General features: G+C 36.2%; 1 protein-coding gene across 3 annotated transcripts in view; it reads left to right on the top strand.

Moving 5' to 3' along the window:
* CLGN (calmegin) overlaps positions 1 to 17,269 on the top strand; it is a 68,158-nt gene extending 50,889 nt beyond the window's left edge. For 2 of the 3 annotated variants that reach the window (XM_053581985.1, XM_053581990.1), the window contains exons 11-14: positions 11,673 to 11,792; positions 13,392 to 13,551; positions 15,312 to 15,412; positions 16,733 to 17,269. In XM_053581985.1, coding sequence (XP_053437960.1) covers positions 11,673 to 11,792; positions 13,392 to 13,551; positions 15,312 to 15,412; positions 16,733 to 16,813 — 462 coding nt within the window. In that variant the 3' untranslated portion in view covers positions 16,814 to 17,269. Of the gene's footprint in view, positions 1 to 9,433; positions 9,650 to 11,672; positions 11,793 to 13,391; positions 13,552 to 15,311; positions 15,413 to 16,732 lie in introns of all 3 variants that reach the window. The other variant, XM_053581996.1, reaches the window with a different exon arrangement.
* Positions 17,270 to 18,083: the final 814 nt, after the last annotated feature.

Raw genomic sequence — 18,083 nt, 5'->3', positions numbered from 1 at the left:
CCAATACCATGCTGTTTTAATCACTATCAATTTATAGTTATAGTACATTCAGGTCTGGTAACGTGATTCCTCCTGCTGTGTTTTTATTTCTGAGTAATGTTTTGGCTATTTGAGGTTTTTTCTGATTCCATATAAAATGAAGTATTATTTTTTCAAGATCTTTAAAATATGACAATGGAGCTTTAATAGGAATTGCATTACAATTATATATTGCTTTGGGTAGTATAGACATTTTAACAATGTTGATTCTTCCCAGCCATGATGTTTTTCCATTTGTTAACATCTTCAGCTATTTCTTTTCATAAAGTTTCATAGTTCTCTTTGTAAAGCTCTTTCACGTCCTTTATTAGGTATACTCCCAAATATTTCATCTTCTTTGGCACTACTGTGAAAGAAATAGAGTCCTTGACTGTTTTTTTGGTGTGGTTATAGTTGGTATATATAAAGGATACAAATTTATGGGTGTTGATTTTGTTGAGACATTGCTGTATTCCTTGACCACTTCTAAAAGTTTTGTAGTAGAGTCCCTACTGTTTTCCAGATATACGATCATACCATCTGCGAAGAGTGAAATTTTGATCTCTTCTGACCCTATGTGGATACCCTTGATCGCCTTTTCTTCCCTAATTGCAATGGCTAAAACTTCCATTACAATGTTAAAGAGCAATGGAGACAATGGGCAACCTTGCCTGGTTCCTGATCTTAGTGGAAATGATTTCAATTTAACTCCATTCAATACGATATTGGCTGTGGGTTTGCTGTAGATGGCCTCTATTAGTTTAAGAAATGTCCCTTCTATACCAATTTTCTTAAGTATTCTGATCATGAAGAGATGCTGGATATTATGAAAAGCTTTTTCTGCATCAATTGAAAGAATCATATGGTCCTTATTTTTTAGTTTGTTTATGTGCTGAATTACATTTGTAGATTTACGTATATTGAACCAGCCTTGAGACACTGGGATAAATCCCACTTCGTTGTGGTGTATAATTTTTTTGACGTGTTGTTGGATTCTGTTTGTTAGGATCTTATTATTTTAGTATCAATATTCATTAGTGATATTGGTCTATAATTTTCTTATTGGGTTTTTCCCTGGTTTGGGGATCAAGGTGATGTTTGCTTCGTAGAATGTTTTGAGTAATATTCCTTCTTTTTCTATATTTTGGAAGAGGTTTAGTAATGTAGGAACTAGTTCTTCTTTAAAGGTGTGGTAGAATTCTTACATAAAGCCATCTGGTCCTGGGCTTTTCTTTTTAGGGAGATTTTGTATAGTTGATGCTATTTCAGAACTTGATATAGGCCTGTTCAATATTTCCATTTTATTCTGGCTAAGTCTTGGTAGGTGGTGTACTTCCAGGTATTGGTCGATTTCTTTCAGATTTTCATATTTCTGAGAGTAGAGTTTCTTGTAGTATTCGTTAAGGATTTTTTGAATTTCTGAAGGGTCTGTTGTTATTTCATCGTTACCATTTCTGATTGATGAAATTAGAGATTTTACTCTTTTTTTCCTGGTTAGGTTGGCCAGAGGTTTATCTATTTTGTTGATCTTTTCAGAAAACCAACTTTGGGATTTATTGATCTGTTGTATAATTCTTTTCTTTTCAATTTCATTTAATTCTGCTCTGATTTTGGTTATTTCTTTTCTTCTGCTGGGTTTAGGGTTGGCGTGTTCTTCCTTCTCCAGTTGCTTGAGATGTACCATTAAGTTATTAACTTTCTCTCTTTCCGTTTTGTTGACGAAGGCTTGTAGTGCTCTAAATTTCCCTCTTAGGACTGCCTTTGCAGTATCCCAGAGGTTCTGGTAATTTGTGTCTTGATTGTTGTTTTGTTCCAAAAATTTGGTGACTTCCTTCTTAATCTTGTCTATAACCCATCTATCCTTCAGCATAAGGTTATTTAGCTTCCATGTTTTTGTATGGGTATGCAGATTCCTGTTGTTATTGAGTTCAACTTTTATTCCATGATGGTCTGAGAAGATGCAAGGAATAATTTCTATTTTTTAAAATTTGCTGAGGTTAGATTTGTGGCCTAGGATGTGGTCGATTTTGGAGTCTGTTCTGTGGGCTGATGAGAAGAATGTGTATTCAGTTTTGTTGGGATGAAATGTTCTGTAGATGTCTGTTAAGTCCAGATGTTGAATGGTTAAGTTTAAATCTAAAATTTCTTTGCTTAGCTTCTTTTTGGAGGATCTATCCAGCACTGCTAAAGGGGTGTTAAAATCTCCAACTACTAGGGAACTGGAGGAAATCAAGTTGCTCATGTCTGTTAGAGATTCTCTTATAAGTTGAGGTGCGTTCTGGTTGTGTGCATAAATATTAATAATTGAAATCTCATCATATTGAGTGTTACCTTTAACAAATATGAAGTGTCCATCCTTATCCTTCCTTATTTCGGTTGGTTTAAAACCTATTGCGTCTGCGAATAGAATTGCAGCACCTGCTTTTTTCTGCTTTCCATTTGCCTGGAGTATAGATGACCATCCTTTCACTTTGAGTCTATATTTGTCTTTGAAAGTAAGATGAGATTCTTGTGTGCAGCAGATATCTGGCTTGAGTTTTTGTATCCAGTCCGCCAACCTGTGCCTCTTTGGAGGACAATTTAAAACAATCACATTAATTGAGAATAGTGATAAACCTTTCAAGAGTCTGTTGGACATTTTTAATCCTTTTGCGACTGTGGAAGTTGGAATTTGATCAGAATTTTCTGGGTGGGTTTACTTTTGTGGTGGAGGATTATGCTGGTCTTTATGGAGGATAGGTGTGAGAATATCCTGGACAGCCAGTTTAGTTATGGAAAATTTCTTCAACATGTGAATGTCATTGAAGTATTTAATTTCTCCATCATAAATGAAACTCAATTTAGCTGGGTACAGGATCCTGGGTTGAAAGTTATTTTGTTTTTGGAGATTAAAAGTCAGTGACCATCCTCTTCCAGATTGAAAGGTTTCAGCAGAGAGATCTGCAGTTATTCTAATATTCTTGCCCTTGTAGGTAATGGTTTTCTTTCCTCTGACTGCTTTCAGAACTTTCTCCTTCATATTAACTTTAGTGAAATTGATTATGATGTGTCTGGGGGATGTCTTAGTTGTGTGGAGTCGTGCTGGAGTTCTGAAACTGTCTGCTATCTGAATTTCAGAATCTCTTGAATCTGAATTTCAGAATCTCTTGGCATGTCTGGAAAGTTCTCCTTCATAATCTCATGGAGAAGAGACTCTGTGCCTTGTGAAGCCACTTCATTGCTTTCAGGGATCCCTATAAGATGAATATTGGTTTTCTTCGAATTATCCCAGAGCTCTCTGAGACAGTGATCTGTTTTTGCCCTCCTTTTCTCTTCCTCTTTGAGAGTTTGGGAGTGTTCGAAAGCTTTGTGTTCAATATCAGAAATCCTTTCTTGTGCTTGCTCCATTCTGTTACTGAGAGTTTCTACTGTGTTTCTCAGATCTTTGAGGGCTGCAACTTCTTGTCTCAATGTGTCAAAATCTTTGGTCATTTGGTCTTTGAATTCGTTGAATTCTTGAGATGTCTTTTGGGTTACTGCTTGGAATTCTAATTCGATCTTATTTGCTGTCCAGATTCTGAATTTAATTTCTGACATCTCAGCTATTTGTTTGTGCATGAAATCTTGTGCTGTGTCTGCCCAATTGATCCTTGGGGGAGTTGTTCTACTCTGATTATTCATATTGCCAGAGTTTTCCTCTTGATTTTGCCTCATGATTGTTTTTCACCATTGCCTCTGGCTGTCCTCAGAGTTGGGGAGGTGTCTCTCCAAGATTAGACCACAGCAGGGTCACACTATTGTTGCTAAATCTTTGTAGGGAGTGACCCTGTGTAGTTCCTCTGGGGCTGCCCTAACCAGGGGAGTTCTGGTTGTGGAAGCAGCTCCGGAGTGTGACACACCTGGATCCAGCAACCGGGCGGGAGGTGGTGTGCACAGTTCTGCGAGTGCCTGGTGCCCAGTGTCTTTGGCACAGAGAGCCCAAGGCTTCAACAGTCTCTGGCCAGGAGAAGGCTCTGCACCGAGGCAGGGAGGGCTCCGGAGGGCACACGGCTACCAGAGTCCCTGGCCAGACGAGCAGGCCAGTGTGGAGGCAGAGAGGGTACAGGAGGGAGGACTCAGGGTTGTGTGGCTCCCGCAGTTCCTGGTCAGGGCATGCGGAGGCCCAGCGGGCACAGGTCGCGGGTCGGGGCTCTCAGTGCAGCTCTTATGGAGGTCCTGGCAGCGCCAAACCCAGGAGTTTGAGGTTGCTATGAGCTGTGACACCATGGCACTCTACCCAGGGCAACAGCCCAAGGCTCCAGTGTGCCAAAACCGGTCTCACTCTGCCCCTGAGGATTAAGGGTGTAAGGCAGCTCAGTCCCCACCTTTAGGCTTCTCAGTCACTAGGTTACTAGCTCCCGCCCAATCCTTGCTCTGCGACCCTGAGGGCGGAGCTTGACAGGGCAGTTCTCTCACAATGGCTCCCTGCCACCCACAGCCAAACACTATTAGCTCTGTCCGGTTCAGCGGCTCAGTCTGGGGCCCTAGACAATGCCCAAAGTTCTCCACACTCTTGCTCAAGCTCTCCCGAAGGCAGTTCAACTGAGTGCCAAGTCCAAAAACACCGAAACAGTTCACAGGTAAGGCCTTTCTGGTTTGCAGTCTCACTGCTGCTTGTACTTACAGCTGCCGGCGGGATTAGGTTGATCGAACACACGCAACCACTTGCCAGTTTTCTACTGTTTTTGTCCTCCTCTTGGGGTCCAGAAGTCCCTTGCTGATTCCCTGTATCCTCAAAGGGATGATTATAGGCAGATCCCACCAGCCAGAGATGCCTGGAGTCTTATCTCCCCAGACTCACCGTGCCCAGTTGCAGAGAAGCTGTTACTCGGCTGCCATCTTGCTCCATCCCTCTTGATTTATAATCTTAAGAAGTCAAATAGATACCTGATTAGTAGTAAAAATGTCTTTGCCTTCAGGAAAATAGTATAATAGGGAAGTAACTTGTACAAGGTAGGAAGAGCAGGCTGGGTTTTAAAAAGATAAATAAAAAGTCACTATTAGTGTATCACTTTCATGCATATCATAGAAAATGATTTGTATTTTAAAAGTAAAGTATTCTTTAATTTTCCAGGAGAATAAAATTAAAAACTGAAGATAAATCACTTCATACTATATTCTTCCCTAATAATAAATTGATACTCACTTTGGAACAAAGTCCTATTTTAGAACTAAATATAAGAAATGAATTCTGATTAAGTAGACTCATACATTTTAATAATTGATGCCTGAGGTCAATTAATATGCTGATTTTTTACTAGTATTAAAATATAGAATTTGGCTCCGTGCCCATAGCACAGTGGTTATAGTGCTGGCCACATACACCGAGTCTGGCAGGTTCGAACCCAGCCCTGGCCAGCTAAAAAACAACAATGGCAACTCCAATTAAAAAAAAAAAAAAATAGCTGGATGTTGTGGCAGGTGCCTATAATCCCAGCCACTTGGGAGACTGAGGCAAGAGAATCACTTAAACCCAAGAGTTTGAAGTTGCTGTGAGCTGTGATACCACAGTACTCTACCAAGGGCAACATAGTGAGAATGTGTCTCAAAAAAAAAATATATACAGAATTTATTCTAATATGAATCAGACATCTTTTGAGTGTACCTAGATTTTTATGTTAAAAGTCCCTATGTTACCTATTTAACGCTCTAGTTTTATTTTTGTAATTATTCATTGACGTGTTCTAAGATCATATATCTGCAGTTACATATTTTAATCATTGTGGTTTTCCTTTATAGTATTTAACACAAAATGATTATTTTGGTAATTTTTTTTTTTATTTAATGCCTGTCTCCTTGATTAAACTTCAAACTTCATAATACAGGAACTGTATCTATGTTGACCATCTGGCCTAGTGCCTGATACATATGATGGTGCAGTGACTCAGTGAGTAATCATATTGTCAAATTGATTTGATTAACAGTTTAATATTTTAAGATCTACTGGAATTTTTACATTGAATGGTTGTTCTGAGATTTAACTATGATTAATTAATACTGCCTATCATGTGTATATATTAAATGGAGTGACCCATTTTTATTATATAATGATCTTTCCAATTTTGGCAACTTTTTTTTTTTGTTTGTTTTCTTTTTTTATTAAATCATAGCTGTGTACATTAATGCGATCACAGGGCACCATACACTGGTTTTATAGACCATTTCACATATTCTCATCACACTGGTTAACATAGCCTTCCTGACATTTTCTTAGTTATTGTGTTAAGACATTTATATTCTACATTTACTAAGTTTCACATGTACCCTTGTAAGATGCACCGTAGGTGTAATTCCACCAATCACCCTCCCTCCACCGTCCCCCCTCCCTCTCCTCCCTCTCCCTTTTCCCCATATTCTTAGCTTATCACTAGGTTATAGTTTTCATATGAAAGCCATAAATTAGTTTCATAGTAGGGCTGAGTACCTTGGAAACTTTTTCTTCCATTCTTGAGATACTTTACTAAGAAGAATATGTTCCAGCTCCATCCATGTAAACATGAAAGAGGTAAAGTCTCCATCTTTCTTTAAGCATGCATAATATTCCCTGGTGTACATATACCACAATTTATTAATCCATTTGTGGATTGATGGGCATTTGGGCTTTTTCCATGACTTAGCAATTATGAATTGGGCTGCAATAAACATTCTGGTACAAATATCTTTGTTATAATGTGACTTTTGTTCTTCTGGGTATATTCCTAGTAGAGGAATTATAGGATTGAATGGCAGATCTATTTTTAGATCTCTAAGTGTTCTCCAAACATCTTTCCAAAAGGAACGTATTAATTTGAATTCCCACCAGCAGTGTAGAAGTGTTCCCTTTTCTCCACATCCACGCCAACATCTCTGGTCTTGGGATTTTGTGATATGGGCTAATCTTACTGGATTTAGATGGTATCTCAAAGTTTTGATTTGCATTTCTCCGATGATTAAGGATGATGAGCATTTTTTTATAGGTCTGTAGGCCGTGCGCCTGTCTTCTTCAGAAACGTTTCTCTTCAAGTCCCTTGCCCAGCCTGTGATGGGATCACTTGTTCTTTTCTTGCTTATACGTTTGAGTTCTCTGTGGATTCTGATTATTAAACCTTTGTTGGAGACATAACCTGCAAATATCTTCTCCCATTCTGAGGGCTATCTGCTTGCTTTACTTACTGTGTTCTTGGCTGTGCAGAAGCTTTTTAGTTTGATCAGGTCCCAGTAGTGTATTTTTGAAGCTGCTTCAATTCCCCGGGGGGGTGGGGGGAGGGTCCTCCTCATAAAATACTCACCCAGACCGATTTCTTCAAGAGTTTTCCCTGCACTCTCTTCTAGTATTTTTATAGTTTCGTGTCTTAAGTTTAAATCTTTAATCCAGTGAGAGTCTATCTTAGTTAATGGTGAAAGGTGTGGGTCAAGTTTCAGTCTTCTACAGGTTGCCAGCCAGTTCACCCAGCACCATTTGTTAAATAGGGAATCTTTTCCCCACTGAATTTTTTTTAATTGGCTTGTCAAAGATCAAATAACAGTAAGTAGCTGGATTCATCTCTTGGTTCTCTATTCTGTTCCAGACATCTACCTCTCTATTTTGTGCCAGTACCATGCTGAGTTTTTTTTGTTTGTTTGTTTGTTTGTTTGTTTTGTGTGTGTGTGTGGTTTTTTGGCTGGGGCTGGGTTTGAACTCACCACCTCCAGCATATGGGTCCAGCGACCTACTCCTTGAGCCACAGGAGCCACCCACCATGCTGTTTTGATCACTATCGATTTATAGTATAGTCTGAGGTCCGGTAGCGTGATTCCTCCTGCTTTGTTTTTATTTCTGAGTAATGTCTTGGCTATTCAAGGTTTTTTCTGACATCACCCTGATACCCAAACCAGGAAAAGACCCAACAAGAAAAGAAAATTATAGACCAATATCACTAATGAATATAGATGCAGAAATATTCAACAAGATCCTAACAAACAGAATCCAGCAACACATCAAACAAATTATACATCATGACCATGTCAGTTTTATCCCAGGGTCTCAAGGCTGGTTTAATATAAGTAAATCTATAAGTATAATTCAGCACATAAACAAATTAAAAACCAAAGACCATATGATTCTCTCAATTAATGTGGAAAAAGCTTTTGATAATATCCAGCATCCCTTCATGATCAGAACTCTTAAGAAAATGGGTATAGAAGGGACATTTCTTAAACTGATAGAGGCCATCTACAGCAACCCACAGCCAATATTGTATTGAATGGAGTTAAATTGAAATCATTTCCACCAGATCAGGAACCAGACAAGGTCGCGCATTGTCTCCATTGCTCTTTAACATTGTAATGGAAGTTTTAGCCATTGCAATTAGGCAAGAAAAGGCGATCAAGGGTATCCATATATGGTCAGAAGAGATCAAACTTTCGCTCTTCGCAGATGATAAGATTGTATATCTGGAAAACACCAGGGATTCTACTACAAAATTCTTAGAAGTGATCAAGGAATACAGCAGTGTCCCAGGTTACAAAATCAACCTTCATAAATCAGTAGCCTTTATATATACCAACAATAGTCAAGCTTAAAAAACAGTTAAGGACTCTATTCCATTTACAGTAGTGTCAAAGAAGATGAAATATTTGGGAGTTTATCTAACAAAGGACATGAAAGATCTCTATAAAGAAAACTATGAAACTCTAAGAAAAGAAATAGCTGAAAATGTTAACAAATGGAACATACCATGCTCATGGCTGGGAAGAATCAACATTGTTAAAATATCCATATTACCCAAAGCAATATACAATTTTAAGGCAACTTTGATATCTTGCCTTGAATAACTTTTTATTATTAAAAAGTTATCTAAATCCAAAACACTTGTCTAAATAATACCCCTCATGAAATTTAATTACTCAGTTTTCTGTGTGTGTTGAATTTTCACTTTGCCTTTTTTGCAGAATATAAAGTCAGCCTCATGCCTATACTCCTAGAACTCTAGGAGACCAAGGCAGGTGTATCACTTGAGCTCAGGAGTTTAAGATCAGCTTGAGCAAAAGTGAAACCTTGTCTCTATTAAAAATAGAAGAACTAGTCAGGCATTGTGGTGGGCCCCTGTAGTCCCAGCTACTCAGGAGGCTGAGGCAAGGAGGTCAGTTCAGCCCAAGAGTTTGAGGCTGCTGTGAGCTAGGATGCCATGTAACTCTACCCAAGTCATAGAGTGAGGCTCTATCTCAAAATAAATAAATAAACAAAGCTCATAGAGAATATTGTGGGTTAAGAAGAAATATGGTTTTATTTCCAGTGTATCACTAATGAATTAATATCAGTTAAAGTTTTCTTTTTTTCCAGTTAGTATTGCTAATTTTAACAGCAACTACTGCTTAAGAAGCCTATATAATGAAATTATTTTATGTGAAAATGTCTTCAATTATTCTTTTCTTCCAGGGAATCTGGAGTCCTCGAAAAATTCCTAATCCAGATTACTTTGAAGATGACAGTCCATTTCTTCTGGCTTCTTTCTGTGCTCTTGGGTTAGAACTTTGGTCTATGACGTCTAATATCTACTTTGATAATTTTATTATCTGCTCAGAAAAAGAAGTCGCAGATCACTGGGCTACAGATGGTTGGGGATGGAAAATAATGATAGCAAGTGCTAATGAGGTATGGTATTGACCAATAGTGGTTGTCATGTAACTATGTATAGCAGTAGTAAGACCGACCCTGGTTATAGGTTATACATACGGCCCCTTTGAAGATAAATAAGTGTATAATAATTACTGAATCTCAAGGAAGTGTACTCATAGAATATTTAGCTTTACTATATTATGATACAACTTCATTATACCACATTTAGTAAACGATATGTCTATATGTGAGTTTGTGAGTCTGATTCTTCATTAAATTATAACAGCTTTAATAGGATATAATGCTTATATGCTGTTTATAGAATTGGCACATTGCCAGTAAGTGGTAACATTAAATATTATTCTTTATTTATTTTAACTACTCTTCACATAGAAGAATACAAAGAATTTTTATATTTAACACTACTGTGTTCTAGTGTTTCCAGAAAAATCTCAACATTGTTTACAAAAAGATAAGCTAAATATTTCAATACAATGTACCTTAGATAATATATCTTTAAAATCAGTTGCTATAAAGAAAATTTATACCTTACATTTGATTTCTTTGGACACTAGCAAAAATCATCAAAAGAGTAGGTAAAGAGAGATTCCCATTTTGAATCTCTTTTAACTAAAACATTCAATGGTTTACCATTTTATCTTAACAAAGGAAACAACTTCGTTACTGAGGGTTATGTGTAAAATTTGTTTATATAAAAAAGAAAATTCTGATTTTATTAAGTTCTTTAAAGGTACAGCATTAATAATCAGAGAGTTGTATCTCCTGAGTGAACCAAATAATACATCCACAAAAAGGAGTTCTATCCTTGACCAATGATAAATAGAATGGTTTCCTTTTCTTTTGTTGATTAATTTGAGTTCTCTGTAGATTCTGGTTATCAGTTCTTTGTCAGATTCATAACATGAAATACCCCATTAATCCTTGGGCAAGAGACACAAAGAGAACCTTCTCCAAAGAAGACAGACGAGTGGCCAACAAACATATGAAAAAATGCTCATAGTCCATGATCATCAAAGAAATGCAAATCAGAACCACCTTGAGATATCACCTAACCCCAGTAAGATTAGCCCACATCACAAGTCCCAAAGTTGCAGATGCCGGCATGATTGTGGAGAGAAGGGAACACTTTTATACTGTTGGTGGGATTGCAAATTAATACAGCCTGAAAGTATGGAGAATCCATTCCATTCGATCTTGCAATCTCATTATTAGATATCTACCCAGAAGAAGAAAATCATTTTATACCATAAGGACATTTGTACTAGAATGTTTATCACAGCTGAATTCACAATTGCCAGGATGTGGAATCAACCCAAATGTCCATCAGCCCATGAATGGATTAATTCACTGTGGTATATGTATATCGTGGAATACTATTCAGCCATAAAAAGATGGAGACTTCACATGTTTTGTATTAACCTGGATGGAGTTGGAGAACATTTAGTAAAGTATCACAAGAATAGAAAAGCAAATATCCAGTGTACTCAATACTAATATAAAACCAGCAGATGAACAGCTAGCTACAGGCCCATACAAGAGAAAAAAAAAAAACAATTAAAGTAGGGGAGAGGAAAGCAGTGAAGAGAGAGGGGAGAAGGGAGGGGGGGTAGTTTGCTGTCACCTAACAAGCACAATTTAGGGTAGATGGCATGCCTCCTGGGTGAAGGGCTCAACTACAACTTGGACTTTACCTACCAAATACAAACAATGTAACCTAATCATGTATACTGGAACTTTAAAAAAAAATAGTTATATCCTGATATTTAACAAAAAATAAAATTATCATTATTCTTGCTGGAAGATTAGAAGTTTCCACTTTTGTAGTAATGTACCTTCTACTACAAAGTCTCATTCAGTGATGCATGCTAATAACTAAATTAGACTTTACAAAATGTAAGGTGGGAAAATGAAACATTTTGGGGTTTGTAAGTTCATCACACCTTAATATAAAATGCCTGGGTAAAATATGGTTTTCATAGGCAGTATTTCCCAATAAAAAATTGTAAAATTTGACTTTCATTTTTCTGCTTTTCTATAGCCTGGTGTATTTAAACGGTTAATGGCTGCTGCTCAAGAACGCCCATGGCTTTGGTTGATTTATCTTGTGACAGCAGGGCTGCCAATAGCACTAATCACTTCATTCTGTTGGCCAAGAAAGGTAAAGGCAAAGAAAATCAATTTCCTTCAACTTTTTTTTCTATAAATTTAGCAAATCATTCTTAAAAGTAATACTATATTTTTCCATGTGTAATGAGCACATTTTTGCCAAAATTTTTGAGGGAAGAATGAGGATGCACATGACACATGGCTAGTACTAATTTCTTATAAATGCTTTTATTTTATTCTTTTATTTATGCTTAGGTATTAAAAGTATAACTCTAGAAAGCAATAATGACATCTGTATGCAAAATAATACCCTGGAATATGGTAATCAGTTTACTTGAGCTTATGACAACCTTGGAATGAAAGCATTCCAATCAATGAAGAGCAATGTATTTCTCTATATACAGTTTCGGCAGGAGCTAGAAATCCAGCTGATACTTTTTGGTTATATAAAATTTCTTATACCATAATATATTTTTTAAAATGCTACAATTCTTTTATAAAACAAAAACCAAGTAACTAAATATAAACAAATAAAATTTGAATTACAAAATTTAAATGAAAGATGTTTTTCATGAAAGTTTGGGCAAAAAATGTGGAGCACCTTATACACAGGAGTGCATTACACATGGAAAAATAGAGTAATGCCAGGCGCCATTGTTCATGCCTGTAGTCCTAGCACTCTGGGAGGCCGAGGCGGTTGGATTGCTTGAGCTCAGGAGTTAGAGACCAGCCTGAGCAAGAGCGAGACCCTGTCTCTAAAAATAGTGGGGCATTGTGGTAGGCACCTGTAGTCCCAGCTACTTGGGAGGCTAAGGCAAGAGAATCGCTTGAGCCTAAGAGTTTGAGGTTGCTGTGAGCTGTGACTTCTACCAAGAGTGACAAAGTTTGCATTCCCACCAGCAGTATAGAAGTGTTCTCTTTTCTCCATCTCCAGTTTGAATTTCCCTTATCACCACCCCCCACCCCCATTTTTATTCCCCTCTGCAGTTTTTGTTTGTTTGTTTGTTTTGTCCGGGCCAGGGTTTGAATCCACCACCTCTGGTATACAGGGCTGGCGTCCCTACTCCTTTGAGCCACAGGCGCTGCATATTCTTTTTAGTAAAGTATCTCAAGAATGGAAGAAAAAGTATCCAATGTACTCAGCCCTACTATGAAACTAATTTATGGCTTTCACATGAAAGCTATAACCCAGTTATAACCTAAGAATATGGGAAAGGGGGAGAGGGAGGGGAGGGAGGGAGGAAGATGGGTGGAGGGAAGATGATTGGTGGGATTACACCTGCGGTGCATCTTACAAGGGTACATGTGAAACTTAGTAAATGTAGAATATAAATGTCTTAACACAATAACTAAGAAAATGCCAGGAAGGCTATGTTAACCAGTGTGATGAAAATGTGTCAAATGGTCTATAAAACCAGTGTATGGTGCCCCATGATCACATTAATATACACAGCTATGATTTAATAATAAAATAAAATAAAAGAATGACAAAGTGAGACTCTGTCTCAAAAAAATGAAGAGAAAGAAAAATATGGTAATCTAAATTTTCTATAGTTTTTCACTGATAATTCAGTATGTGTTATCAATTATTGCAAAATGTTTTTTAAAAATAGTGCCTTTTAATAAAAAATACTTTGTTAAACTACCATAGAAAACATATGAAAACACAGAGTATAAAAGAACTGACATATGTAAACCACAAACAAAGGGAGCACTAGAACAAGAAGTGAAGGAAGAGAAAGCAGCCCCAGAGAAGCCGATAGACTTAGAAGAGGAAAAAAAGCAAAGTGATGGTGAAATTCTTGAAAAAGGTAAGATGATAATAGTTAATTTTGATGGGGACCTGGGATGAAGTTCAAAAACACAGTATATTATCTCAAAATCACTAGCTGTTGTACTTGCTTATTATCAAATTTGTACATCTGAATCTCCAAGAATACATGACGATGGCCAAGAGGATGGCCCAGTCCTCTGAGCAGCCAACCTGTTTGTAGTTCTTTTCTTCTAGGAAACAAGATTTAAATAGCATTCTGTTGCTTCAGGGCCTCACAGTTATGAATCCCTTTTGCAGTAGTCTTTTGCAAAGACTTTTCTTGCCTCTGAGAATGTAGAAGATGACATGGAAGGTACATGTCACGGCCTCTGTGGAAGGCGAATAGATCTAAGGCAGGTGATGGCAGCAGCAAACCAACATCAAGTCTTCCAGTGGCTGCAGTTCATCAGATAGTTACCACGTAGAGTCAATATTTGATTAATTTCCTGAGACGATTGCTGAACCTGTATGCCTCCCACCTATATTAAATTCTTGAAGATGTTAGAACTAAAGCCACTTTTTGGTGGCTCTCTACTGAGACCTCTTTATGCATAGTGAGGTAGAAATAAAACTAGTGATTTGCCCAGTGTCCCAAGCCAAATTCCAGGTTGAGCTTTTTACAACTTAAATTATGTCTTGAAGCACTATTTTTAACTTAGTTGATGAAACAGTTGACGTAACACATGTGTATGTACATATCTGTATTTTTGAGAGTATATGTACACTTACAGATGAGGTTGTACAATTAAGTTTGAGAACTCATCCTAGAAAAAGTGCTACATACCTCATTGCTGAATATCACTATGGTCACCTTCAAAGTGCTCCCCCAAGAAGCTATGCACCAGTGCCAGTGCCTAGACCACCCTTTAAAGCACTTTTTCTAGGACAATTTCACAAACTTAATTGTCCAACCTCATATATTTACATGCATATGTAAAATATATATGTGTGTAGTAAATACATGTGTATGTGTTTATCAGATATCTGAAACAAATTCTTTAGTTTGGAAATTCTCATAGCCTTATTCTTGTAACTTCACAGTGCTTAGTATATTGATGTCTTGTTCAGCCTTATTTAGAGGGCATTTATTGGAATGCTTATATTGGAATATTTAAGTATCAGAAGGGTCTTTTTATAGTAAGAACTTTCACATATTCATGTAGTCGCACATTATGAATGTGGAAATACGTGAGAGAGGTAGAGAGAAAGGTAAAGATGATGAGTTTTCAAGCTTTCTTCCCCCAAACCCCATTCTGGGCGGGGTAGGAGTATTTACTTTATATAGCTCCAGGACCTGTTTTGCTTTTGGTAATGATAGTGATGAAGTTGGAGATTTGGCTAAGTGAAATACAAAGGAGGGTTAGTGACTAAAAAATTGCCTGACAATGGCCACAAAGAACCAGCACAAATAAATAGCATATTGAAAATAAACGATCACCAAAAATTAAGGGAAGTATTCCCAAGACATGAACATAGAGACAAAGATAGCTTTGGGTTTGTTTGTTTGTTTTCACATAAACATGTACATACAGACTTAATACTTAAAAATTATTTAAACCTTCCCCTTAACTCAAATCTGATTTATTTATAAAATGTGATAAAAATTAGTCTTTATGATTAATATTTTTAAATTTTGAACAGAAGGAATTGCTCATAAATATTGGAATCTAAATAAATCCCTTATATTGTATTTAATACTTTTCACTAGCAAAGTATAATTCTTTGAGGCTTTGCCTTTCATAAAAATCTGTATTTTAGAAGAGGAAGGTGAACCTGAGGAAAAGAGTGAAGAAGAAGCTGAAATCATAGAAGCTCAAGAAGAAGGTAATAAATCAAATAAGTCTGGATCAGAGGATGAGGTAAGCAACATTTTAACAGAAAATAAACTAGTTTCTATGTATAGTTGTTCCCCATTAAAAAGTTATTTCAATAAAAGCACTCTGGTGTAAAGGAGTTTTGTCATTTCTCTCAGCTTTTGTAAGAGCTTCTGTATTGTTTCTTAAACATATCTATAAGGAAGGCAAGAAAAGACTATACTTTATATTGTCTTAATTCCTAATAGAACAGTGTAGAGTAAACCTGTGATTTACAAAACGTAAAGATATAACTGCATCTGTAAAAAATTATAATTTTATCCTTCTATTGAAGGGCAATATAAATAAATATATTTGAATATTTCAAAGGTAATAGTCATTCCAGTGCTCTAAACAGATGTTGCAAAAACATTCTTATTGTCTAAATATTTTATTATCACATTTTGAAATACTTGATTCATTGGGTAGTTGAGTACTATCTACCTGATCTGGTGTTTTTTCCATATCTTTAAAGGACTAGAGGGTTATTTGCCCTATTAACTGGATATGTGTACCCATTTTTGAATCCCGATATAAAAGAGAAATTTCCACAATGCCTTTTTTAGTCAGTTATTACGGAATCATAAATAATGCAGAGTATAATTTACAGCCAGATCTTTCCTTTTTTTTTTTTTAGCCCAGCATAAACCCAAACCTGTGTTCTCTACTTCTCTTTATGAGCTTCATCACCTCACCCCACAGAGTCCCCATCCTGACACATTGCATTCTAACTGATTAGGTAGGGTAAAAGTACAGGTCTGCCTGGCTCGTTGCATGTAATGAAATAAATTTTCTATTTTATCTATTTGAGGAAATCTTCCAAATAAATTAATTATTGTTATTTAAGTGTTTCCTAAATTTTATTCAGTACATATGTCTGGTTACTGGTATTAACTCTCTTCTGAATTTTTAAAAGGACTTTGTGGGATCAGGGCATCATTATCTAGTGTGAATGTCTATATTTAGGGAGAGGTGAGGGATGGAAATTTCTGACAGCAGACTTCTAATACTTAATAATACTTGGAGTCATTTACTTGAGTATGTATTCTGTTTACATTTTGCTTCACAAAAACATTTTGTGTACCTTTAAAAATATCCAATGTCATCTTTTCCACTCTTTTAGACTTCTTATGTATATTCATCAGTGAGCTAAAATAAGTCAATTTTTACATATTATAACCTCAAGAAATAGCTTTATTTTTATGCCATATCATACCTTCATGGTAACATTTGATTGATAGAACATGTAAGAGAAGAAATGCATTATTTACCACTATCTCCTAGTTATGTGTTATACTAGAATAAAATTTTCATACTTTTTTCTAGATGAAAGAAGCAGATGAGAGTGCAGGATCTGGAGATGGGCCAATAAAGTCAGTACGCAAAAGGAGAGTACGAAAGGACTGAACTGTTCTCAAGTATTTGTGTTTCCTGAGAAAGATATTTGGCATTCTAAAGTCAGTGTGCCAGAACTGAACTTGAATCAACCTGCACTTCTGTTTCTAATATCTAGCAACGTTATTCTTTCAGCGTTTATTTTAGTCTTTCTTTTCAGGGAAGGAAAAAGTAACTTTAAAGTTGCCTGGTCTTTGAATTTAAAATAAAAGTGGCATGTTACATATCAGATTTAAGAGATTATTATCCTTAGAAGTTAAACAGTTTAGAAGTTTGGAGATAGTTTTGATTTGTACAGAGCAAAATAACATGTAGAAGCTTCACTGCTATTGAAAAAATCAGTTATTGGAATTCCCACTTTAAATGGCTCTACTGCAGTATAACTGGCAGTTCTATAATAAAAACGAGAGTGTGTTCTATTGTGCAGAGCTAAATGAAATAAAGTTTCTGTATGGTTGTTTGATTCTATCAACAATTGACAGTGTTATATGTGACTTGCATTTACCCTAGTTGATGTCAAATTATGATTATGGTCAGTTTTTCACTAACACTCTAAAATTCCTTTAAAGGGGTGTCTTGTTGACAAGTCAACAAAACAAAATGTCTAAGTGTTATTCATAGAATCACTGGATATTTTACATTTGAATACAAATAGGTCTATCAAAACAAAATGGTGTAAATATTTTTTTCAAGCTTTTATAGTTGTTTTATGCCAGAGTGGTTTACCCCATTCACAAGATTGCTTTATACATCATTCCTCCTGAAAATAAAATATGAATTTTTTTATCTTAAATTATACCCTATTTAACAGATAGATTATTATTGGGGAAGCTTTAAATTACTTTTTGTATTAGAGATTCTAATGGCCGATGTAAAGTCATCATGCTTTATATTTCTATCTTACTTTTTCCTGAAAAATTCAAATCTATTTTTAAGTCTGTTTTCTCATCTAGCTTCAAAGCTGTTTGAGGGGAATAGGAGAAATTATTTTCTTTTAAAGTAATTACCAAAGTCACTGGACTACATTACAATGAAGCTGTGTTTTTCCAGTTACAATATTTTATTTATGAACTTTCTGAGTAACAGGTTTAGACCCTTTGGGAGGTGTTGAGACCACAGAACTACTTGAATACTAAGTATCTAAAGAACTTTAGTTGGGTAAGGTTTTTGGATTGCTTTATAAACATACACCTGGATCCTTGGACAAGCCCCACATTAAGTTCCCATACAATATCTTCCCCAGTATGTACGTTTTGAACTTATATATGAGGAAAATGTTTCT

Source organism: Nycticebus coucang, chromosome 1 (assembly GCF_027406575.1).
Source record: "Nycticebus coucang isolate mNycCou1 chromosome 1, mNycCou1.pri, whole genome shotgun sequence".
NCBI lineage: Eukaryota > Metazoa > Chordata > Mammalia > Primates > Lorisidae > Nycticebus > Nycticebus coucang.
The sequence above is the reverse complement of the archived record's forward strand: the minus strand, read 5'-3'. Positions and strand labels throughout refer to the sequence as shown.